General features: G+C 40.6%; 2 protein-coding genes across 6 annotated transcripts in view; one reads left to right on the top strand and one right to left on the bottom strand.

Moving 5' to 3' along the window:
• Positions 1-9,658, bottom strand: part of stk32a (serine/threonine kinase 32A) — a 161,287-nt gene extending 151,629 nt beyond the window's left edge. Inside the window, exon 1 of one of the 3 annotated variants that reach the window (XM_039774521.1) lies at positions 8,318-9,658. The gene's annotated coding sequence lies outside the window, so the exon portion shown is untranslated. Of the gene's footprint in view, positions 1-4,167; positions 4,403-8,317 lie in introns of those variants that run through there. The other 2 variants (XM_039774520.1, XM_039774522.1) reach the window with 2 other exon arrangements.
• The window catches only part of zmp:0000001268 (CYTL1 domain-containing protein), a 173,489-nt gene that overhangs the window by 137,226 nt on the left and 11,286 nt on the right, over positions 1-24,977 (top strand). The window contains exons 5-7 of one of the 3 annotated variants that reach the window (XM_039774524.1): positions 8,188-8,260; positions 12,403-12,434; positions 24,364-24,408. In XM_039774524.1, the coding sequence (XP_039630458.1) occupies positions 8,188-8,260; positions 12,403-12,433 (104 nt within the window). In that variant the 3' untranslated portion in view covers position 12,434; positions 24,364-24,408. Of the gene's footprint in view, positions 1-8,187; positions 8,261-12,402; positions 12,435-16,742; positions 17,110-24,363; positions 24,409-24,500; positions 24,648-24,977 lie in introns of those variants that run through there. The other 2 variants (XM_039774525.1, XM_039774523.1) reach the window with 2 other exon arrangements.

Here is a 24,977-nt window from a genome sequence, read left to right as displayed (position 1 = left end):
ATGAATAAATAAATGTCCATAAAAAAGCTCTGTCCTTTAAAAATGTCCTCCTCTGCCTTGGGTCCATGGGTTCTTTAAGAGTCTGGCACTAACCCAGCTTGCTGCTCAGTCTCCTCTTCTGTTCCCACTGCTAGCTCATCCCACCGCTGCCACCAAATGTGACGATGCGGGTTCGCTGCATGCTCCCATCTTCTGTTCGTGGGCCCTTAAACCCAACACCGTCGGTAATGTCATCGATGAGCTTGCCGTGAGGCACAACAAATGAGCAAAGGGATGGTGTACAAAAGTGCTTTTATTAAAAAAACAACAATAAAAACAAAGTCTAAATTAAATAAAGTGCAGTGCTTCAAAAGAGTCATTAAATAAATAATCCATAAAACAAGTGCTGAAGTGGAGGTTAAAAACACCATAGAAAAAAGTCTTAAAAACAATGAGGTTAAAACAATGCAGGGAGCAGTCTTTTAAAACAAAACAAGCCAGGTGTCTTCTTTCCTCTGGCAGCTCCCCTGCTTCTCCCATCTGGTCTTCTCAACAGGGAGTCACCCTACCTGCAGCTGGCCATTTCTCCTCTTTACTGTTGCACCGGCTTGCCTCACCAATCTCTGGCTCCGGTAGTCTCCACCAAACAGCCACTTGGGTTCCCCCAATGACCAGGGCTCCCACGCTGGGGAATCCACATTCCAAGTCTCGACTCCCGCTGCCTTCCCCGGCCTTACGCCGAGAGTCATTCGCCTTCTGTTCACTCCCGCTATTCACTACAAACTCAGCGGGAGGGACCACTACGACTGTTCCCCGGGTGTCGGCCCAACACCCAGGCTCCCTGCTCAGCTGCACACGAGCCTGCACTCGCTCACTTGTTCTCCTGCACCGGCTTTATCTCTTTCTCTTTCTCTCTCTCTCTACTGCTTCCTGCTTGCTTCCTGCTTTCTTCCTGCAACCTCCATTCTTTCTCTTTCCTTTCTTCTTCCTTCTCCCCCTCAACTGCCTCGCGCTTCTATTTATTAAGAGGATGTGGTAGTCATAGCAATCAGCAGCCCCTGGGAACAATTACGGATGTGGACCGTTTCTCACCTGTGCACTTAGGTGAGAAACGCCCACATCATGAACTCCTCAGGAACCGCTTCGGCCACACTACCATTAAGCCCCCTCGCTAAGCCGCGAGTGCAGTGATTATTTATTAAAACTGGCCTTTTAGACAGGAGCTGTGGACCCGCTATACCACAATCATCAGTCAAGTTGCAAACATGAGGATTCAACATGCACATTATGCCACAATCAAAGGAAATTCACTTACAAGAGAATCAGTTGATATAAATCAGTCTGAGCAGGACTACAGAGGTGTTTTTAAGGCTGCGGGACTCCAATGAAGTACAGTGACAGCCATAATCTCCAAATGGAAAGCATAGTGAACTGTAGGGAAACTCCCCAGAAGTTGTGAGTATTGTTTAAATGGCTCAGTTTAAAATTATCAAGGAAGTCACAAAAGATTCCTAAAAAAATGCAGAGAATTGCTGGACCCTCTTGCCTCAGATCAGTGTGCCCAACTTCACAATCAGAAGAACACAAAATTGGCTCCATTGGAAAGTAGCAAGGTGGAAAACAGAAGAGTATAAATGCTCATTTCTCATTTGCCCCTGGATGATTTCCAAGCCTTTTATATCCAGCGTCAAACAAACACAGCTTTCCAGAGTAACATTACACCAACGGTTATACATGGTGGTGTAGTGTGACGAATGTGGGGATGCTTTGCCGCTTCAAGAACTGAACAAATTGGCATCAATGATGGAACCCTGAATTCTACACTGTATTAAAAAATCATGTCATCTCTGTAGGAGCTGAAGTGTAGATGGGTCACAGAGCAGGACAGTGGTCCAAAACACAAAGGCAGGTCCACATGCCGGCACCTACCCCGGCAGAATTGGGTACTCAGCAGGCCAGGACTCCACTTTGTACAGAAAAACAGTACATCCCTGGTTGCACCTACTTCCATCCAGTTAAGTTAGAACATGCAAATCTTTAGGATGTCGAAGAACACTTGAATACCCAGAGCTGAGAGACAACTGTGCTATCTATTGTGCCACCATACCACCCAGTTCAAGAATACATGTTACAAAATATAAACGTGGTTAGAGGTTACACTTAATTAACTCTCATATAAATCTTAAAAGACATCAGACCACATTGTAGTGGTGCCACATCACTCCTCCAGGGAGTCACGTTTGATCTTCGGTTCCATCTGTGTGGGGTTTGTATGTTTTCCCAGTGTCTGCTCAGATTTTCTTTTGCCTTTGAATTTCTCAAACATCCCAAAAGCAGACCCATTAAATTGGTTGGTGGCACAGAATATGAATGTGAATGGTCTTTGAGCTTAACTCTATTCAGTTGTCTAGTTTTAAAAATAAAATTAAAAAAAAAAAAGATTGGGCATACTGTGCATGGCTCTGCCTCCTAAAGCCCTTAAATTCATCTTTATCTTGTACAGTTCTATTAACAACCTGCCTCATCGCAAAAGAAATCTGGGGTGCCTTAACCAACAGTATCTGCAATTTTCAATAAACTGAATATTTAAATTTTAAATCTTCTAACTGAGCTACGATGACATCCCAATCTTCTAACTATGAGATAGGATGACATCCCATCCAAGGAACCCCATACAGACTGTATTTTCCTTTAAAGCTAAAAGTGAATTATGTTTCTTCAGAAATTTGATGAATTGATGGATCTTGTTACAGCTTTCTGAAAAGGTTAAGTAAATGGAGCAAACAAATAAAGACTTAATCCCCAACTGTGACATTTGCATTAATAGAGCTAAAAATGCTATCCCTGGTCTTTAAACCTGACAATTGTCAGTTTCTGATTTTATCAGATGCCTGAATTCACTACATTTACGATCTGCAGAGCCGTGTCATTGTCATCTTTTTAAGCTAAATACGTAATATTTATTTTAAAGCCAGAGCACAAAACCTTGAAATTCACAATGAAGAGTAGCCTTCATTTTTTTCCATAACACTAACAATAATTATAGATTATAAAATAATTAATAAAAAGTTACTTTACTAAAGTAAACACTTCACCTTAATAAAGTCAACTACATAATAGCCTAGCCCAAATGATCATATTTTACCATCACACAGCCACTTAATTAAAAAAGATTCCCAGATATCAATTGATGTACTGTATAGTCTCTTCAGGATACAGAATGCATTATTTATTAGAGCCCGTTTTGTTCCTTGTCAGGCTGCTTTTCTGGTAGGACTGTGCTCCAGCTGGGTGTAGGTTTTCATTTCAAACATTTTCAGGCATATCATTGCTTTAGTTAAGCACATTACTCGATTAGACAGTATTAACTGTGTTCACATGCCTTACATCTGGGCTGAAAGAGTTTTGGTGTCCACTAAAATGTCAAATGTTTTTGATAATGTGGCTGGTGACAATGTAAAAGACTACCCATACATCCCTTATCAAACCTATTTAATAAATTTAAGGCTAGGTATTGATGTCCTGGCAGCTTCAGATGTTAGGACCATGGGTAGGGTGACAGTCTCTCACTAAGCTCGCTCACCAAAGCAGAACCAGTTTGGGGTTGGCCGGTCTTGGAGGAAAAGTAGAGGACCTTCAGTTAACAGCACGTGCACACGGAGAACAAGCAGACATTACCGGGGAGATTGACGGCTGCCACTACATACTGCGTCACCGTGCTTCCCATGGCTACGGGAGGGGGAACTGCTTAAAGCTCCTTAAAAAGGATGAACTTAGCGTCTCACCCCGAATCTAAGCAGCAACAGGGCTCTTTTACTATACTTTTAAATCAAAAACGCAGTTTTCTAGAAACATTGAATTGAGTTTTGCTTTAAATATTGCGCCTGTCCGAACAACAGCACTGCTACAACAGTAATATAAACATTAGCATAACCGATTTTCAATATGCGCACCAATTTCTACGTGAAATATTCTTTATAGTGCCTTAAGCATGAGCACTGCTATTTTACCAAACTATAAGCGAGACGGCAGGTGATTCAGGGTGTATTTATGATTGATTCGTTATCACAGAGAAACACTGTTCTTCACAGCAAAACTAAAACTTGATCCTTTGCACTGGCAGCAGTTTCAGTGCACAAAAATGTCGCGATTACGCACACAACGCTCCAAACGCCATGCCTTCCTTACCTGGACTGCGCCTTGCCTGATCCCGAAAGTCCGAAGTATCAGCAGTACGAATGGGTAAAAAGAGACAGGAGACTTGATGGAAACAGGGGGTCCGTATCGGCGATACAAATCGCTGACTACTGAGAACTGCAAACGAAACCCACTCGAGCTGAAGCATCTGGGAGTGGAGCCGAACGCGACGTGCTCAGGAGAGACACCGTCCTCTCCCCGCCTCTCCCGATCTAATGAAGCCTGATCTGTCGATCACATTTCACCGGCTGTGCATCCATAGTCCAAGGGGCAGAACTGCGATTCATAGAGCCAGAGCTAAACGGAGAGGCAAGCTGCATATTTAAATGTGTGGCGGGGGAAATGAGGAATTTCAGCTTTAAGGACATTGATGATTCTGAATGGTCGAGCGAATTAATAAATTTTAATAAATGTCTTCCTCTATAGACCCATCTCTGCCAGTGTCCTTGTTTTATGCCAATAATAATACCAAAAATGTGTATAGATCAAAATTAAACTATAGCCCCCATAAAGTCTTAGCTTAAGGTATAATTTCTGCCATCCGCTCCTCTCATCCGTTTTTAAAGCCGCATTTAAGATATTTCTGAGCTCGGGTTTTTATTTCTTACCATTGCATCACATTTACAAATGTGCAAGAGTCATTAGATGTTCATAACAGTGCAGAATTGACAAGGAAGAATGCACAAATTAACCAGTGAGACTGTACTCGTCTTTATATTCTATCGATCGTTCATCACCTCTCCTATTATATAGCACCTTTCTACTTATCCATAGTGCATTCAGATAACATGTAGACCCCTTCATTTTCTGCACTGTTTACTGTATTGTAGGTTTAAATTTAAATCTATTACATTTGCCATTTTGTCCTTCAATCTATAATGACAAAATAAAACATGTTTTCACAATGGTTTGCAAGTTTATTAAAAAACCAAAAATTGAAATTTTTCATTCATATGCTGTAAATATTCAGATCCTTAATTTCAGTATTTTGAAGAAGCCCCTTTGGCAGCTTCAGTTTTTCTTGGTTAACTTTCTACAAGCTTTGCATGCCTGGATTTTTATTCCCTTTTTCCTGGAAGAGTCTTTCAATGTCTGATAGATTGGATGGGAAGCTTCTGTTAAGCTTCCATTTTCAGGCACAGATGTTCTATGGGGTTTAAAGTATGGACTTTGGGTGGGCTTCTCAAGGGCAATCACAGACTTGCCCCAAAGCTATTCCAGCATTGTCTTGGCTGTATGCTGCGTCATTATTATGCTGACAGGTGAAGTCTTGCCCCAGTCTGAGGATGTATGAATGCTGGAATTGGTTTTCATCAAGGACCTCTGTGTATTTAGCTCCATTCATCCTTCCCTCAATTCTGACCAGTCTCCCTGTCCCTACTGCTGAGAAGCACCTCCATAGTAGGATGCTGCTGCCACTGCCATGCTTCACCACAGGGATGGTATTAGTTATGGAATGAGCAGTGCCTGGTCATTGCCAGACATACTGCTTACAACATTTTTCCTCATCCTCTCAGGGTCCCTGGAATTCCTTTTGTGCAAAGAGTGGTTTCCGTCTGACCACTCTACCCTTATTGATGGAGTGCTTCTGAGATGGCTGTCCTTCCAACAGGTTCTCCCATCTCAACAGTTAGAGTAACCATTTGGGCTTTGATTACCTTCTTGACCAATGCCTTTCTTGCCTGGTTACACAGTTTGGCCAGAAAAGTTTTGGTGGTTCCAAACGTCTTCCATTTTACAATTGCCAAGGTCACTGTGCTCCGAACACTCAAAGTTTTAAAAATGGTTTTACACCCTTGCATTGATCAATGCCTCACCATGACTTCATCGATGAGGTCTACAAAGAAGTGTGGATTGTTGGACCTTATATACTGTACATTGGTGTGTGTATTTCTAAATGAAGTCCAATCCAATTTAGGTTGCCACAGATGGACCCCAATCAAATTCGAGACCCATTTCAAAGAGAATTAAAGGAAACAGAAAGCGCCCAAGCACAACTTGAAATGCAACAGCAAATGGTCTGAATGCATAAATGAGAGATTTCATTTTTGATGTTTTTGAAATATGTAAACCTTTCTGAAAACATGTTTTCACTTTGTTATTATTGCTTATTGAGTGCACATTGATGGGCAAAAATGGCCCTGAATTTTTTATTTTCTGAATCCACTCTATCTATCTATCTATCTATCTATCTATCTATCTATCTATCTATCTATCTATCTATCTATCTATCTATCTACAGTGTGCTGACACAGAGCATGTAACTTGTACATTTCATGACTGTGTGGTATACTGAACTAGGCTAGTATTTATTTTCCAAGTCAAACTAGCATTTGGAGATGGCTCAAAATACATATAAGAAATCTTAAACCATACTTCACCTCTTCAAATATCTAAGACTCTTTTGAACAGTATCTCAAAATAAAGTCGCTTAATGTAAAACTTCCTTTTCTTTAAATGGGAATTTCAGTCTCTAAATTCATCTGAGAAATCACAAAATGGACAGGCAGTAATTTTGAAATATCTGAAAACATTTGAGATATTTCAGATATTGATATTGAAGGTCTCATAAGATTCTGATACCTTGACATAACTCTTTCGTTTTGAAGAAATTTTAAAACGTATTTCAGATGTTATGTAATAAAATTGTAAATTTCTTAAAATAATATTTTTAATATATCAAATGGAGGGGAGCAGAAATCAATTTTAAAATATCAGGAAATGTATTTTAGATATGTCAAACACGAGTTAGTGTAAAGATCCAAAATGCATTTTAAGATATTTTGATTTACATTTTGAAGTCTCTTTACATAATATCCAGACCATTTCGAGATTTCTGAAATACATTTTCATTCAGGTATCTTAAAGTCGCCTTCTATGTGTTTTATTTTTGACACATCGAAAAAGTGATAACAGGAAGTCCCATTGAGAACATGGGCAATTTTACCAGAGGACATTTTGATTTGCGTTTCAGGTATCCCAGAATGCGCAGCTTTTTAAAGACATTTCGAAATGTATTTAAGGTATCTCAGAAGGCGGCGGGAACTTATTTCAAACTATCGCAAAAGTCATTTCCGATGCTTTACAATGAGTTATAGACATCTTACAGTGACCGGAATGTCATTTTAAGATATCATGAAATGCATCTGAGGTATCAAAAATACATTTAGAAATAGTCGATGCTTTTAATTGATAGAAGGACAAAATGCATTTCGAGCTGTCTCGGACTCTTGAGTCGGCTTTCCTTAGTATGTCTCAGTAGTGTCTGCAAACCCTGAGGGTCTACAGCCAGACCCTTCTTAGTTTTGCTACTTTCTTTATCAGTAGCAGTAATTGTACCGGCCAGGGGTGGTCTACGCCATATGCCCAAATACTACCTGGACCTGCACCGTCTTACCGTCAAACCTGAACACGATTAGGGGGCTTACAATAGATGGACAGATCAAGTGCTTTGCATTTACGATTAAGTCTTAGTATAAGCGATGGAAAATGCCCCACGAGATACGACCTGTTGCTTTAGAGTGGACGGACTAGCAAATGCCTGGAAGCTGTCGGGTTTGAGCAGGGCTGCGGTTAGTTTAGTCCTCATATTGCTCGTCCAAAAGCAGAGACTGTCGAATGCTTAACACTTAGGAAAGCTATTAATCTCTTAATCTTATTGTTCAGTTTTAGTTTATCGCAAAGCTCCCTATGGACTTCCAAAATCACGAAACAGGTCTGGTTTCTCCCTCCTCTCTCTCTCGATCTTTCTCATTCTCTCGATCTTTCTATTTCTCTCGATCTTTTAATCACATTTCATATTAAATGGCAATTCATTGTGTGAGCGTGTATATGTAACAGGTAGTGAGTGGCATGTTCCCTGTGAATCCTGACTTTTGCTACCCCCCGACTGATCAAGTGAGAAAAAATACATGTATACGAAATGAATAGGATTTACTAAAGACTAATGGTACATAATGCGTATTATTTGCGTTGTGTTTAAAATTGAAAGTCTTTATTGTGTCTTCGCAGCACTGATGGACGTCGCTGAAAACAACTTAAGAACAACTTTGGAGCATATTTGCATCGTTCTCACAGGAACACGGTGAGAATAAAATCGACAATATTCTCGACACGTCAAGGCCTGAAAATCAAGACTTACTGTGTACGAACATGCAGATAAAGCAGGGATATTTAATTCACACCGCTAACTTGCCCACCCTTTTTTTAAGTCAAGAAGCGACATCAAGTGGTTTTCGCATGATCTGCAGACATTTACTGTATATGGTGTCCATTTCTTTTCTCCGTGTACTAACTCCGCCTATTCTGTTACGGAACATTCGTGCGACTCGACTGACACCATCATTGAAAAGGAAGAAAGTCCGCCACAGATTGATATTTCTGAAAGCGTAGGGGTGATTGCAAAAGTGAAACCCTTTCTTATATTTAACTACAGTCAAACAGCATCATCTGGTGGATGCATCAAGTAATAAAGCTAATGTCTTCTTAAATGAAATTATCCGAACCCCTGAGACTGTTAGCTTCGTCTTCTAAAGATGTATTAATCGCGTGTAAACAACTTTCTTTTAAAATAAGACGAGACTCTTTTCCGTTCTCACATCGACGTATCAGAATTACTCAACAACGATCGATTTCTCTTTTTAAAAACATACCGCAAAGACTTGTGCAAAGTGTATTATTTATTATTCCTTGTCTTTTTTGTTTCTTTCAGATGATTAGCTCCTCTTTTGGCGCTTTGACACTAAACGGTGTACTTTTAGAAGTTGATATTTTCAGATGCTCGGAGTATGTATTCTTATGTCGCACAGAATGAAATGTGCTCTTGTAGTTATTAGTTATAAGTTTATCGACAAACCCCAACCCAGCAGCAGCCTTGGCGTTTTATTTCTAATTATGTGTAATGTAACGTGGCTGCTAGCATGCATGTGCGAAGTACAAGGAGCAGTTCACCTGCAGTTAGCCTGCTTGTTGATAACTATTAAAAGGATTAATTCAGGAAAGGCAATGGAATTAGAGGGAGATGTAGAAGAGATTCCTTATTTGCCTTTTGTATAGATCGACTGATGGACTGATGGATGGATGGACATGAAGTGTTACTCAATCTGTCCAGTCAGGTATGAATCACAATACAGGTCACTCATTTAAAATATGACAAAACAAGTGGAAGAGCAGAACTGAAGAACAGAACACTTACATTACCAGGTAGCAGGTTGTGGAATGTTTAATGTACGTTAATGTATACAGTTTATTCTAATTATGATATACATTTTTGAGAAAATGGATTGCAGATGGGTAAAAACTGTTCTTGAACTGAGTTATGTTAGCTTTGATACTAGCATACCTATGGTCTAATACTGTTTTGGAAAATAGTGTGACTGATGTTGCGTAGAATTGCATCTGCCCTGTTTCTGCAGCGTTTGGTATATATGGACTCTCTTTTTTTTCCACCTTATACAATTTCTTCTATTTGGAATTTGTTAGTTTTCACATACCCCTTGGCATCAGAGCACAGGGTCAGCCATTGTACAGCGCCCCTGGAACAACTGCAGGTTAAGGGCCTTGCTCAAGGGCCCAGCAGAGTACGAACTTCTTTTGGCAGTGATGGGGATTCAAATCAGCAACCTTCAGTATACCAGCTCAGATCCTTAGCCTCAGAGCCACCACTCTTGTGGGAGGAATAGAGCTAGTGATACACCACACTGTGTCTGCTTCACCACCCTTTGCAGTGCTCTGGTGTTCCCTTACCAGGTTGCCATCCCATCTGTCAGTACACTTTCAATCGTGTGCTGCGGTAGGAGTCCACCAATATTTGTTTCTGAATACCATATTTATGAATCATCTGAGGAAGTGAAGGTCCTGCGGTGCTTTTTTAAATGATGGCAGTGGTGTTTTGTGACCATTTTAATTTCTATTGGCATGGAGATGAGAAATTTCAAACTGACCCCTCTCTCCACCACTGCCCTATCAATGTAGAGTGGTGAGTGCTTCACATGTCCGCTCCTGAAGTTTAGAGTCATCTCTTTAGTTTTATGTTCAAGGTGAGGTTGTTGATGTCAGCCAGAGTGTTCATTTCCTGATGGTAAGCACTTTCATTGTTGTACATAATACAAAACAATTTATTTTTGTATAGCTCACAATCACACAATGGGCTTTAACAGGCCCTGTTTTTTGACAGCTTCCCTGCCTTGACTCTCTAAGAAGACGAGAAAACAAATCCCAAAGAAAACCTTGTAGGGGGAAAAAATGGAAGAAATTTTGGGATAGGCAAATCAGAGAGAGACCCCTTTCCAGGTAGGTTGGGCATGCAATGGGTGTCAAAAAATGGGATAAGTTCAATACAATACGCATACATAATGTGACTGATAACTGTGGAATTATAATTAAGATAAAAATTGCAATAAACAAGGTATGTGGTGTTGCAGTAGTTAGCTTTGCTCTCCCTCCCTCATCTTTAAATTGTTTTTGCCTTTCTGCGAGTATACTGGTTTCAAACCACATTCCATATTGTATATGTGGGATACACTGAATTGGCTCAGTACGAGCGTGCGCACTTGAGCCTGCCCTGTGAAGAACTGGCATCTACTCCAGAGCTGCTGCATCCCTTGGAAAAAATGTTACTCCGGCTGACTATCATGTAAAAAGCAGGCTCAAATACAATAAATGAATATCTCAAAATGAGTCTCCCCCCCCCACTATAAGATACAATGTCTGAAAAGCTTAGTATATGTTTCAAGTATATTCTCCAAAGGTTAAGATATCTTAAACAGGAATTCATATTGAAACGATTGAGTTAATTTACAGATATCTGGACTTGCCCAACAAGAATTCTGAGAATTCCCAATTAATTTGAAATATCTGTAAATTCAATATTGCTTGCTATAAGAGAGGCATCTCCTCAAAACCTTCATTATTAGTCACGTGGTTGGAGTGTGGATGTTCTCAGCGTGTCCATCGTATTAGAGGCCAGTTTGGCATGATGATTGTGCCACTGACTCACGGACAAGGCTGTCTGATCCATTGGTTGTGGGAGTGGATTTTAAATCTGAGTGTTGCTGGTTCTGCCCCTGCCACTGAGTGACTGTGTGAACGTAAGTAAGTCACCCGCTATGCCTTTGCTCCATTTGTAACACAGACATGCACTCAAAGGTCCATATAGCTGTAGTTACTAAGAACACTGGGATGGTGTGGTTTAGAAGTTCAGACCATTATCTAAATGATTTTATATCAAAATCATACCCACTCTCGACTCCTTATTGCTAAAGAGTACACACAACCAATATGAAGCTGTGTGAAATGCAGCCTAGAGTCACAAAATGTCCTCTTGGTTGAATCATGGAATGGACATGTGCTCCTCCAGTTCATCTCGTCATTGAGCCCCCCATTTGAATCGTCCCCAACATAAAGGTCTAGCCATGCAGGTGTAAGTCACACTAACTATCAGGAAATTGACTTATATTCAGACATGATGACACTTTCTGAGTCTTGCTGGGTTTGTTATATTTGTCTGGCTTTTGAATTCTTACTATCATCTTTTTTATTATATTATATTCTCAATTGTTTTATCAAGCCCCTCATGGAAGAGCTGTCTGTGAAAGATACCATAAAACTTGAATGGATTACTTAAGAGCGGCACAGTAGTATCGTTGCTGCCTCGTCACAAGGAGACTGTGCTTCAAGTGCTAGGTGCACCCTACACAGAGTTTGCATGTTCTCCCTGTGTCTGTATGGGTGCCCTCCCCGAGTCCAGCAACATGCAGGTTTGGTAGGTTGGTGAAGTTATATTTATATTGGCCCTGAAGTATTTATGTGTGTGTGTTTACCCTTTGATGGGCTGTGCCCTGTCCAAGGATTGTTCCCAATGCCTGCTGGGAAACACTCTAGCTTTCATGCAGATCTGCTCTGGATAAATGGGTTCAGTCAGTGGATCGATGGATGGATGAATTTCTTAGATCTGTTAGTCCATGTTCTTATGTTTTTTTTGGTCACCGTCACTTAAGGCTGTCTGAGCACTAATGCCAACAGGAATCAGTCCGCAACGGGATGCTGTACCAGTCTATAGCATGGCACACTCTGACCTGGCCATCTTAGAGCCACCAGTAACCCTAACTTTGTGTCTTTTTTTGCAACATTGATCACTTTGTATACACTTCTATGCAGTAGTAGCTACAGCCAGTGCCATAATAAATTAATCATTTTAAAACAGTTGTTTTCTGGTTTTTTTTCCAGCCTTGCCCTCCTGCAGTCCCAAATTGGATAAGGTGAGTTCAAAGATGGATGGATGAATGAATAGTAACTGTGTCTAATGTTTGTAGTTATTTTATTATGCTTGTAGTTATTGTTTTTAGTTTTAGTATAGCATAGTGGCTCAGTGATTCGTATTACTCTGTTTGACAGCTGCTAAGTAAAATCAGCCCAACTTCCAAAGTGCTCTTGGTGTCTATCAGCAGTGCATGTCTTGCATAGGCTAGGTGTTTTTTTTCTGCTATTACATGTTAAATTATTACATTTAATAATGTATTATAATCTCACGAGTGCTGCAGAGCACCTTGTGAAGATACACCTTGCTAACAGCGATATACAGCATAAAATAAACCTTGATTACATGTTTAAGACTATGTTTCCTCAAAGGCCTTGGTGACTGTATGTGTGGAGCTGGTTGTGTGGGTTTTCCCAAATTACTCCAAGGTCTTCTAAAATCATAAAAATTTAGATTATACAGATTGACAAAACTGAATTGGCCATGGGTCAGTGTGTGTGTGTGCCTACTAGGACAAGCTCCATCCCTGAATTAACCCTGAATTATAGTTGAAAGTGGATCTAGTTTGCTGTGTTTTAATGCTATGACCACCAGGGAATGCCCCATTGCCCCGAACACCAGACATAAATAAACCAAACACAATTTCAGGTGAAATAAAAGGTAGTTTATTTTCTCTACAGGGTTAAATCAGTCCAGCACAATAAATAACACAGAATTAGTCACCTTCTGTCATCCGCTGTTTTCTGACTTTGACCACCTAAGTGTGGCAAGATGGCTCCTGTTACGTTGAACCAGGAGTACTTCCGATGTTGCATCATGGCATGGCCAAAGCACTTTCAAGTCACGAGGAAGCTCCCCAAAGTAGTGAGACCTTTTTCTGGCAGTGCCCTCTGGCAGCACCAAGGAACCCCGACAAGGCTGCCCTTCTGAACTGCATGTCCCATTGAACTCTGCGGGAATCCACCCTGAGATTAGCAATGGCACCTTTTGCTCTCATGGATAGAGTGTCCCTGAGAACCAGTCTCCCCAAGTCCATCCATTATATGATCACCCCAACTGAGGTAGGAAGCTAGCGCCATCCTGGCCAGGTTGCACCTCCACTTTTGCAGTCCATCTCCAATGGCCTCCTGGCCGGGTAAAGTGTTGTTCCTCATCCCAGACAAGATTCATGTCCTTTGTAATGGTCTTGCAACCTGTTCATGGTCGGTTCCTTTCTTTTGTTGGATACTGGCTGGAGAATGTCCAACTCCCTAGAACAGAAGCAAGCATGTTCAGAAATTAGGTGAATAGATGGTTTAGGTGAGTGTTTGTGTGTCCTGCACTGAAGCACTGACCCCTATCATGTGCTTGACATTGCTGGATTAGATTTAAAATTGTGAGGTCATGCTGAAAAAATGGGTGTAAAACACAAGTAAATGGAGGGATACCAATGTGCCACGGTGAAGTAACATTCCTAATCATTCTTTAAAAAGTTGTAGAGGTGACAACCCAGAGCTTAGTACTGCAGCTAAAATGGTCTCAAATGTGACCAAAAATAGGCTTTGGCAGTAGTTATTCCTACTTAGTTTGCCAGTGGTGAATGAAATCATTAAAGCTTTAAGATAATGATATTGTCACAGATGCAAAAGGTAATTTTTTATTGTTGTGTGGATGCATTATTAACATAAGTGTTGGTACAGGTAGAGAGTCCCCCTTGGAGGTTCATGAGTTACATTCATCTAAAGGTTGGTTTATACTTGACGTGTCCGCACTGTAAACATTACATCAGATTTGGAGATATGTGCACGTGAAAATTTGCCTAACTGTGTGGTGCACCTAACAAGGCTTGCGTGTATCCCAAGTGGAGAATTTCAAGGAGAGGTTGGTTACATTTGTGCCAGAACGATGAATGAATGGCTGAATACGCAACAGGTCGTCAAAGTGCAAGGAAGACATGCAAAGGTTTAGAGCTGCAGTTGCCCATCATGCAGGTTCCCTGTGATGAAGATATTTGTGCCTCATGGAATTCAGCCTCCCTTCTGATTTTGTACAAGCTCACCAAGATATGGTTGTGATGTTTTCACGCCCCTTTGCACACTGTTTCTCTTTTCATTTAACGCATGCTCTGTGCAAAATCCTGTACTTGTCTGTCAGTAAACATGTATGCGCAGATGCCTGCCTGCTGTTTCCTTACACACAGCGATGTCACAGATCTTACACAGACTGAAAACTAAAAAACAGGAAAAGTCAGTGAATAATACCAATAGAGGCATCACCTAATCACCTAATTTGTAAATGCTAAAATTATTCAAAGTTATTGTCTGTTTTTATATGCATTTTTATTACTCTTTAATTTAATATTGTTTTTTGTATCAGTATACTGCTGCTGGATTATGTGAATTTCCCTTTGGGATTAATAAAGTATCTATCTATCTATCTATCTATCTATCTATCTATCTATCTATCTATCTATCTATCTATCTATCTATCTATCTAATATCCAACTCAAAGGCCCAAGTCTCACCAACTTTAGAGATGAGCTTCAATTGCATGTTGTGTAAACAGTGGAGGTTACAGTCAAGGAATGGGAAAGCTGGTTTGAAAATATGAGGAATAATACACAGGAACGAAGCTCAGATGAGTCTGCGATCATTTGTTGTTTCTCAGTCTTCTATTGTGATGCATGGCCAGATGATTTAACCACTTTTGGAGAATGTGACACTTTTTAATTAACTGGTATCAAGAAATATTATTGAGGAATACAGGTGATGTCAGGGCTGTACCAACAGAATGGAGATTTCTAAAATTTCTGATTAAAGGGCAATTCTCAGACAAGTCTTTTAACAGTTTGTAGCAAGTCTTTCTGTTCAATATTGTCAGTTTTCCACAATATTCAGCATCTTGGTGTGCCTTTTACAGCATCTCATTGTTAATGTGGCTTTTCGGCACAAATCAGAATAAAAGCATAAAGTGCTAAACACACTGAATGTCTCATCTTTGGAGCATTTAGTCAGGATCAGCACAAAAGGCCCATCACTTGAGCAGTTTGATCCTGAGTCCTGTGTCAAACACTGGCTCACTTCAAACAAGAGCAAATTACACTGGATGGCCCTCTGACTCGGACATTCTAAGGGTCAGGGACACAGGCTTGGAGCCTGAATAAAATACACGGTTCTTAAGGACAGTACATAGTAGATGGAAAGTTATAATGACACTCAGCAACTCAGAATATTAAGATGGACGCAAAAGCACAAGGGAAGGATATATTGTTAAAAATTGAAACATAAAGAGCCAGCGTAAAGATGCCAATTAACTTAGCCTACATGTCTCATGGGGCATACGAGGGGGAGTCAAGCTAAAGTTAGAAAATGGGATTTATTAGACAATGATACTGTTAATATCATTTCCCAATGTCGTCTCCATCTTTCTCAATGCATTTGTGCCACCTGCCTGGAAGTGCCTAGATTCCAGCAGAATGAACTCGGGTGGAATCCAGGCACTTCAGGCAGGTGGCGCAAGTGCATTGATAAGGGTGGCAAGTGCATTGAGAAATGACATTATCAGTTTTGTTAAGGTTCATTCAATTTTCTAACTTTAGTTTGACTCCCCCTCGTAGAATACGGAAAGAAAACTGGAGTACTTGGAGAAAAAAACCCACCCGCTCCCCAAACATACAGTTAACTTGCTGTGATTTAAACCAAGGCCCTCAGGGATTTTAAAAATGAGTTCCTAACACAAAGAATGTTCCTTGAAATATAAGACTTGTGTAAAGTGCCCCTAGCAGGGTACACACGGCACCACTATTGTCCCACCCTTTCGACTGAGTTGTTGCTCTGTTCCTTTAAAGTTTTTCGATGGCCAGTAATTATAAACCATAAACTGCAGGACCACACGAGAGCCTACATCTTATTTATGCAGATTCCTTGCATTCTTTCAAACACTCATTCGCTTTAATAAATATTTGCAATATTTGTTGAACCTCCAAACTCACATCCTAAAGTTGAAAGAGATGTTTTCCTTGTAAGAGGATTGGACTGAAGTTGAACCTGCCGACGCCATGGGCACCCTAGTCGGCCTCAGATTGGATTCTTGTCACAGAAAGCCTCTTTCTCTTCCAACAAAACATGCCTGTGAATGAAAGCAGTTTACTATAAGTGGAAAACATGTGCCGGACTTTTATAGCTTTATGAGGCCCAAGTGCGTTTCTCCCAATCTTGTTTACGGAAACTTTGCTGGCCCAGCAGAATGAAACCACAGCCAATAAAAATGTTGATGTCTACATGAAAAATAAAAAGAGATGGTGATACGCTGCTAATGCAATTACAGGCCAGCAGCCGTGTCTTGTTGGACTCGCTGCTTAATCCAGCTTCAGAGTTTCTCCCCTGCCTGTGTGTCGCTTTGCACAACTTTCTTCTGAGAGTCAGCTCTAACAAACAAGTGTGGGATTGTTTTTCATTATCTCTTCTGCTCTGTGATTGGCTGTTTGTATACCTCCAAACTCTATATAATCCCGCTGCCCTCCTCATTCTGAGCAGAACTCACCGTCCCCAGCTATGGCTATTCTACTAATGGTCTCTGCTTTAATGTGCCTTTTTGGGATCACCTCCTGCTATCCGCCTACATGCTACACCAAGGTGTTGAGTCTGGGGAAGGAAATCACGGAACGGGCCCAGAGCATGAGGAGCAGTGCAGTCACTGTAAGTAGTGTCATGAATAAAAGGCTCAGTAGTCAGGTGTCACAGAAATAAGTCATGGTTAGTAGCATGAGACACCTCTTCTGAATTCAACAAGATGTTTGCCTGTCTGACATTATTGGGATTTCCATGTTACTGTGTTTCTTAAATTAAAATATAAAGTAGAATCAGAGTGAAGAATTGTCCAATAGAAGGCACCAAAACTGTATCTGTGGGGGATCCAGGAGAGTTGCAGAAAGCTTTCTTCCCCCTCATGGGGGAATCCTGTGTTGTGACTGCCTGTACTCGTTTCAAATGACAACTAAAAACTGGGAGCAAATGTGCCCACAATTGGTAATGATGATGGGACATGGAAGTGGGAAAAGGTGTGGCACCTAAAAGATGGCTGTTGTACAGTTTGGCTTGTCAGATGCTTGTATACCCAATGAAGTTGTTTTCTTCTACGTATTCTGTCTAATCATTTGTCAGTCCCGGGGTTGGCATGGTGGCACAATGCTTAGTTCTGCTGCTACATTGGAGACTTGGTTTGAATCTTGACCTAAGCTCTGTCTGTGTGGAATTCCCACTCATGTAGTGTCTCTCCTTAATAGTGTGGGTTTTTTCTCTGGATGCCATTATTTTATTCCTGTATTCCAAATATTCAGATGTTCAGTTAATTACTTACTGAAGCAGACACCTTAAACACCTTTAAGAAGGATCTGGATGAGATATTGGGACAGCTTAGCTATTAGCTGTACAAAAGAGCTCGATGGATGAAATGGTCTCCTCTCATTTGTCAAATTTCTTATGTTCTATCCTTTTTGCTCTGATCAGTGCCAAAGGTCAACATAAGAGCACTCTACTTTTGATGCTTGTTATGTAAGTTTGAAGTTCCAAATGGGTCACATTTCAGGGTGTGTATCCCTAGAGCCTCATTCATGTCTGCTTCCTGTATTGTGCCTGATGCTGCAAGGATACTTTGATTTTAAAATGTGTATTAATATTGTTAGTCTGTGAATTTTGTGAACATGGTTAAGCATGTGCTTATTTTACATTTTTCCTAGAACATCATGTTTTTCATCCTGTGGTGTTAAATACAAACTCAAGATCTACTTTATCAGTACTTTTGTACACAGAAACAGCAACAATGAGAACATAAGAAATTTGATAAATGAGTGGAGACCATTCAGTCTATGGAACTCTTTTGTTTAGCTAATAGCTATGATGTCTCATCCAGATACTTCTTAAAAGTTATCAAGATTTCTTCTTAAACTTCATGTCTTGGTAGTTTGTTCCAAACTCTCACAACTCTTTGCATAAAGAAGTGCTTCCGGGCTTCTGTCCTAAATGCACTTCCCCTTAATTTCCACTGGTGTCCTTGAGCACGTGATTCACTCTTAAGCTGAACAAATTCTGCTAGATCTGCTTTATCAGTACCAAGGAGAACTTTGAAGACCTGGATTAGGTCTCCACACAGTCTCCACTGCTCAAGAGTAAATAGGTTTAATTCTCTGAGTTTGTCAAGAGTATGACATGTCCTTTAGAAGTGCAGCCCCATCTTGCACGAAAAGCAAAAACCGAAAATGTTTTATTGCCTAGTGTTACCTTAATATTGATAAGAACGTACTTGTTATATTTCCACATGAGTGAATTTTTTCTATTCTTGAGAAGGCTGGCCAAGAGTACCTCAGCCACAGCATGTATGAGATGGGAACTAAGCTACGGAAGGGGAGTTCTTCCATTCCAATGCACTGCCACTCACTCACTCAATGGTACAGAGACATAATTGTCAGTTAATCTAATGTGTATGTGTTTAGGATGTGAGATAGAATTGAATTACCCAAAGGAAACCCACATAGGTGTGAAGAAAATGTGCCAGCTCTACATATTGCTCAACTGATTTCTTTTGCAAATAGCACTCAGTGGGATCTTATACCCGCTTCATTAGTTTATGACTCAGTGCTGCTGCTGCCCTCAACCTTAATGTATCTTGGCTCACGCCCTGACTGCGGAGTGTGTGTGTGTCTTCCTTGTGAGGCTCCTTTGGGAAAGGTCAAAGGTTTATAATTCCACTAACTGCCAGTTCCAGATCGGTACAATATGAGCATTGGTTTGTGCCTTCTGTCGAGGCACCCAGGTTCAATAATATGCCAACACTGACAGTGCTGTAGGATATGTTATATGTGGTTCCTTCTTGATATGTCCGTGGTGCAAATGGCAAATGACCAGGCCTCCTCTCGATATTTTTGTGTATCATGTAATAACATTCTAGAGGACTAGTTATTTTCTATCAAAATATGTATTTATGTCCCCTTTCTACTTCAGTATGGGAACCTTTTGTATTTCAGCCTGGATGCAATTGCCCTCTTACACTCCCTCTAGAGCCACACCTGTCTGCAAATTATCAATAGTTATGCATGCATCCATTTTAAAACTTGCTTAATGCAAATCTCTACTGGATCAGGTGCCAGACAAGAGTCAGAAGGGCACTCGAGATAGGGCATTAATTAATTGTAATGCACATTCCCTCATATGGTATCAGTTTAGACTCACCGACTGACCTAACAAGTACACCTGTGGGATGCGATCAGAAAACCAGAGAGGTTGAAGAAGAATATACACAGACATAAGGGGAACATGCAAACTCCACATTCTGTAAACAGTGACTAGGCCAGGGTCTTAGCCTGTTGGCAGGAACTGTACCCACTGTACCTCCATGCTGCCCCCATCAGTATCTGCGCGAGTTCTAATACTGAGTTCATCAGCTCTGGGGCAGACATTTTCTCAGTGGGACATTTCACATAAATGCCCTTCAAAACAGGAGCTCAGTGGGACCTTTCAGACAAAACAGTGCCACCTGAATTAGTCAAGTTGTGACTTTACATTGACCTTATTCAATTATATATATTAAACAATAATAGAATAAAGCAATACATGTTTAAAACATTTGTTTACTTCTAATCCACAACAGTAAGCAATCAACAGCCACCTTCCATAAATTCTGGTGAATGTAACAAAGTGGGAAGGTGGGACATCACAAGCAGGGACTCTGAAAATAGCCATAGCAGATGAATTCAGCCTAATCTTTTTGATGGGCACCTATCACATTTCAGCCAATCGGTTAAACACTCCAATGCAGGATAGCAGTGGGCCAGATCACGACCTCTGTAGCACTGAGTGTAAGACAGGAATCAAGCCCTGGATGGGAATTTGCACTCCGTCATTCGCCTTCACTTAGCCATACAGAGAATAAATTCAGAGTCCTCAATGAATCTGATCTCAGTGTCTTTAGGATTTCAAATGAAATCAAAGTACTAAAAACACAGAAAACACAGGTGAGTGTGAAGAGAATGTGTCAGATCTTTGTGGAGTGTGCCTGGGCTGGGATTACAAAGTGGACATCTGTGGCACCATACTGCCCTCTTTGGAATTTCCTCTTCAAGAGTTCTTAATCATCACGGGTTCAAGGCATACACATTCTCCTTTTCAAATAGATTCTCGCCATATATTCCATTAATTCAGTCCTTTCCTATCAATCAGCTCCATTTCATTCCTCCTAAAAGACTTCCTTCTTAATATCTGTCTGAGTCGTTTGTGTTACGTTGCAGTCTGATGTTCTAAAGTTTTTCTAAAGTCCTAAAGAGTCTTCTCCTCTTACTACTTGAATTTCTTCATGTTTTTTACACATTTGCATTTCAAACATTTCTCTCTTCTTATGTTCATGTTGTCTGAACCGTATGATGCTGCCCATAATGTCGGGCACTTAAATCTTAATAATTTACATCAGTTCACTTTCAAACATTCAGGTTTGTTCTCTTATGCTGACCACACCTTTGTCCATTGTGAGTGTGTCTTTGAACTTGTCTTTGTAGCTTCCACTGACTGAAATCCTATGGTAATTTAATAATAGATCATCTTCCACTGACTGAAATCCTATGGTAATTTAATAATAGATCATTTATTCTCATAATAATAATTAACAATAATTACGGTAATTAATAAACCCTTTCTGGCTATGAAACATTATTGGGTTAGATGAGCTTGTGTGATGTATGGATGTGTACAGGTATGTTCGCATGTTTATTCTTGATTTGATTACCTTTGGAAAATTAGTGAAACACGGTGGTGCAGTGCTGCCTCGCAGTAAGGAGCCCTGGGTTCACTTCCCGGGTCCTCCCTGTGTGGAGTTTTCATGTTTTCCTCGTGTCTGCGTGGGTTTCCTCCAGGTGCTCCGGTTTCCTCCCACAGTGCAAAGACATGCAGGTTAGTGGCATTGGCGATCCTACATCGTCCCTAGTGTGTGCTTGGTGAGTGGATGTGTTTGTGTGTGCTCTTCAGTGGGCTAGCACCCTGCCAGGTGTTTGTTCCTGCCTTGCACTGTGTGCTGGCTGGGATTGGCTCCAGCAGATCCTGTGACCCTCTGTTAGGATATAGCGGGTTGGAGAGTGACTGACTGAAATTAGTGACACAGGAGAGCCTACAAAACGTGTTCTTCAAAATTGTCCCTCTGATGGTTCAAACAAAAATGAAGTCAACCTCGTCCTCATCAGGCCCGGCTCCTGGAGGTAGCACTGGAGAGGAGTGTTTGCTGTTGAACACCTGATGATCCACATAGCTCGGTAAGAATTAGTCAGAAGAAGGTCCTATATGGCTAACCTTAGGCAAGCAAAGAACTGGGTGCAGTGCCTATTGAAAGCCAGAAAATACAACCCTACAGTAATGGAAACTGGCTCCCAGGAACCTCACTTGACTGGTGAGACAGAAATTAGCCATTGTGCACGAGGACGACCTTGACTAGTTACATAGTCTGTTTTGTACCTGGAACAAGATCTGAAACAATGATTGGAGTATTCACCAGTCCCTGTCTGGAATACATGCAGTTGGAATATGTGCCATGGGGTAAGAAGTCCCCTCACGGTGTAATTTTAAAATGAAATGAAAAAGAGTTTGACTGTTGCTTGTTTGTGCATCTGAGTATCATTTACATTGTTTACAAGTGGTGTGCATTGTTTTAGCTGGCATGGTGGCACCGTAGTTAGTACTTCTGTCTTATGGCAGAAAGAAACGGAACTTGTCACTCCCTGTGCCTCTTTGGGATTTGTCTCTGGCTGTTACAGGTGTACTTTTCAATTCTTAAGATGTGCATGTTAAGTTGTGTTTGTTGTGTTTGTGTGGCAGCCTGGCACCCTGTTCAGCTTTTGTTTCTGCTTGGGACTGATGTTCCTTGGATAAGCTTTGGTGAACATCCAGGTCTTTCTCATAAGCTGTTGTAATGTGGACTTGAGACTGACAAAGAGATTTGTGACTGTATTGCGGGTGTTGTATAGGTGAAAGTTAAGTCTTTGGATGAAACTCCTAATTTAATGATAAATCTGGGCTGTTCATCATCAAGTCTAGTTTTGAACATTAGAACAATCTAGATGAGAACAGGCCATTCAGCCCATCAAAGCTCACCAGTCCTATCCACTTAATTATTCCAAAGTAACATCAAGTAAAGACTTTGACCTCACCCAAACGCACTATATACTACGAGGGTGAATACTTTCTGGGACCACTAACTGTATGAAGTCTGACACATTTGAAAGGCAATATACAGTATGCTGCAAGAGTGAACACTTGGGCTTACTGGGTCAGTTCTAGGAGGAGTGAAGCTCTATTGCAATCATCACACTCTGGTGACAGAATAGTTCCTGAAAACACTCACTCTTCTAAAGGTGCTATATAAGTCCTGAAAGCCCTCTATAGGCTGAAAAGACAGGTGGGTTATTTTCTTCTTAAAGGCCTGAAATACTATGAAGGCAATTTTTTGAAAATACCTGGGCTTTTACCAGAGTCATACTTATCCTGAAGGTGCTATACACTATGAGGGTGAATATATTCTGAGAGCACTACCTCCTCTAAAGTTACTCTGTAGCACCTAGAAACCATATACAGTATATGTGCTAGTGTCTCACTTATGAGGTTGGACAGGAGGGTCACACTTTAAAAGGCACTGTGTCCTGCAAGACTGAACACATGGGGTGATGGCTCACTCACCAGGGCTAACAGGAGTTGACACTCTATCAAAGGATGCTATGTAATCATTTCTGATGAAACAATCACACTTCTAAAGGCACTATAGGCAGGATACTTGTACTTGTAAACCTGGGACAGTAACCTGAAGCATGAGACTGAAGGATCAATATGAACTAACTGAACTAAGAAGAGTCAGCTAGATAACCTACCCATAAGACCACGAGGCAGACTAAGAAGTCATTAAAAGGATGAAATCTTTCAACTGGTGTGGAACTTTAACTGGGTAACCATTCAGATCAATCTTGATCATTAAAAAGGAAGGAATGAATGAATAAGTAATTCTTTAAATAATTTGGTAATTTGTTTGTCAGTCTGTTGGGGCTGTTACATATTATTGGCTCTGTCTAGCACTGTTTAATTATCATGCAACCTGAAGAAAAAAAATCAACATCTTGTCAAAGATGAGCAGAAAACTAGGAATAAAAGGTTTATGATGTGTTGCATGAGCAGTTATCTCATTAGCTGTGATAAGATGGGGAATTTTGTTAGGAAGGTTGGTTATTGGTGATGACGGGGTGGTTGTTGTTAGGATGTTTGTTCCCATAAGAATAATTAATGGGCATTAAGTTGTGGAAGTGATGAATACTTCCTAGAACTGAAATGTGTTTATGATGGCAGGACCTTTGTGGCCTATGAATATGTACTTTATTCTTACTGTAAATGTACAATACATTATCTTAGTAGCACTGCCATTTGCTGTTGTGTGATTGTGTTCGTTGAGATGCTTTTCACTCTGATTAGAATATGTCATGGCAATAGTGGCATTACTACCTCACAGTTCCATAGTTCTGGTTTGAGTCCTGGCCAATGCACCGCCAGTCTGAACATCCTGGGTATTCTAGTTTGTTTCTCACACCTCAAATAATTGCAGATTATGGAAATTGGCATCTTTAAAATTGCCCTGTATGGATTAGTGTGGGTTATGTATATTAGTGTGCTCTATGATGGGCTGGTACTATGCCATGACTAGCTTCTGCCTGGATTTCCAACACATCCCTGCAATGCTGGCTTGGATAACTGGAATAGAAAATAGATAATTGGTTAAAGAACACAGTACTCATTTTGACAGTAAGGTCACTTTTGATGGACTCTGCCGTTTTTGTGTGGCGTTTTCTAATCTACTGTTTGACTAAGCAAACTACAGCATTAGTGTCTTTCTCTCTCTTAATCCCCAATTAACATTTTTCTTCTCATTGTTTTAAGGAAAGGTGTGCTTCAGATTTGCCAAAGATATACATTGACGTCCATGTAAGTATTTACTTTACTCTGATTTCTTCTAGGTACAAGGTGCTTTTATGATTTACTGATAAAATAACGTTGCTCCAAACCAATTTTCACAGAACTCTTGTGTGATGCCCAAAATGCGTGGTTACCTGACATCCCTTGAAAGTCTTGGTGAAAGGCACTGCTTGGATGATCAAAAAGTGCAGGCCCAGATGCTGGCAGTTCGCCGCTTGTATCTCATCATGGCACAGCGATGTCATGGGGTAGGCAGTTTTTATGTATTTCATAGAAATTATTCTATTTATAATGGTAATATTTTAAATGAAGACATGCTTATTATGAAAAGCAAAATATAACAATTTAGAATGTTATATTTAACACGTCACTAGTTATGTGAACACAAAACTCTGTATATTAACAGCCTTAGTAGTACAACAGTTGCAGTCTCTTTTAAATAGTGCATGTGCATTCATATTTTAGGATGGCACAGCGGTCAGTACCACAGTAATGGCTGTGTGGACTCTTTATGTTCCTCCTCTGTCTGTGTGGGTTAGGGGTAGGGTTTTCCTCTTCTTCATTTTTGTGACCCTCTG

Source organism: Polypterus senegalus, chromosome 13, assembly GCF_016835505.1.
Source record: "Polypterus senegalus isolate Bchr_013 chromosome 13, ASM1683550v1, whole genome shotgun sequence".
Taxonomy (NCBI): domain Eukaryota; kingdom Metazoa; phylum Chordata; class Cladistia; order Polypteriformes; family Polypteridae; genus Polypterus; species Polypterus senegalus.
Note: the sequence above shows the minus strand (reverse complement) of the source record. Positions and strands in the feature narration are given on the sequence as shown.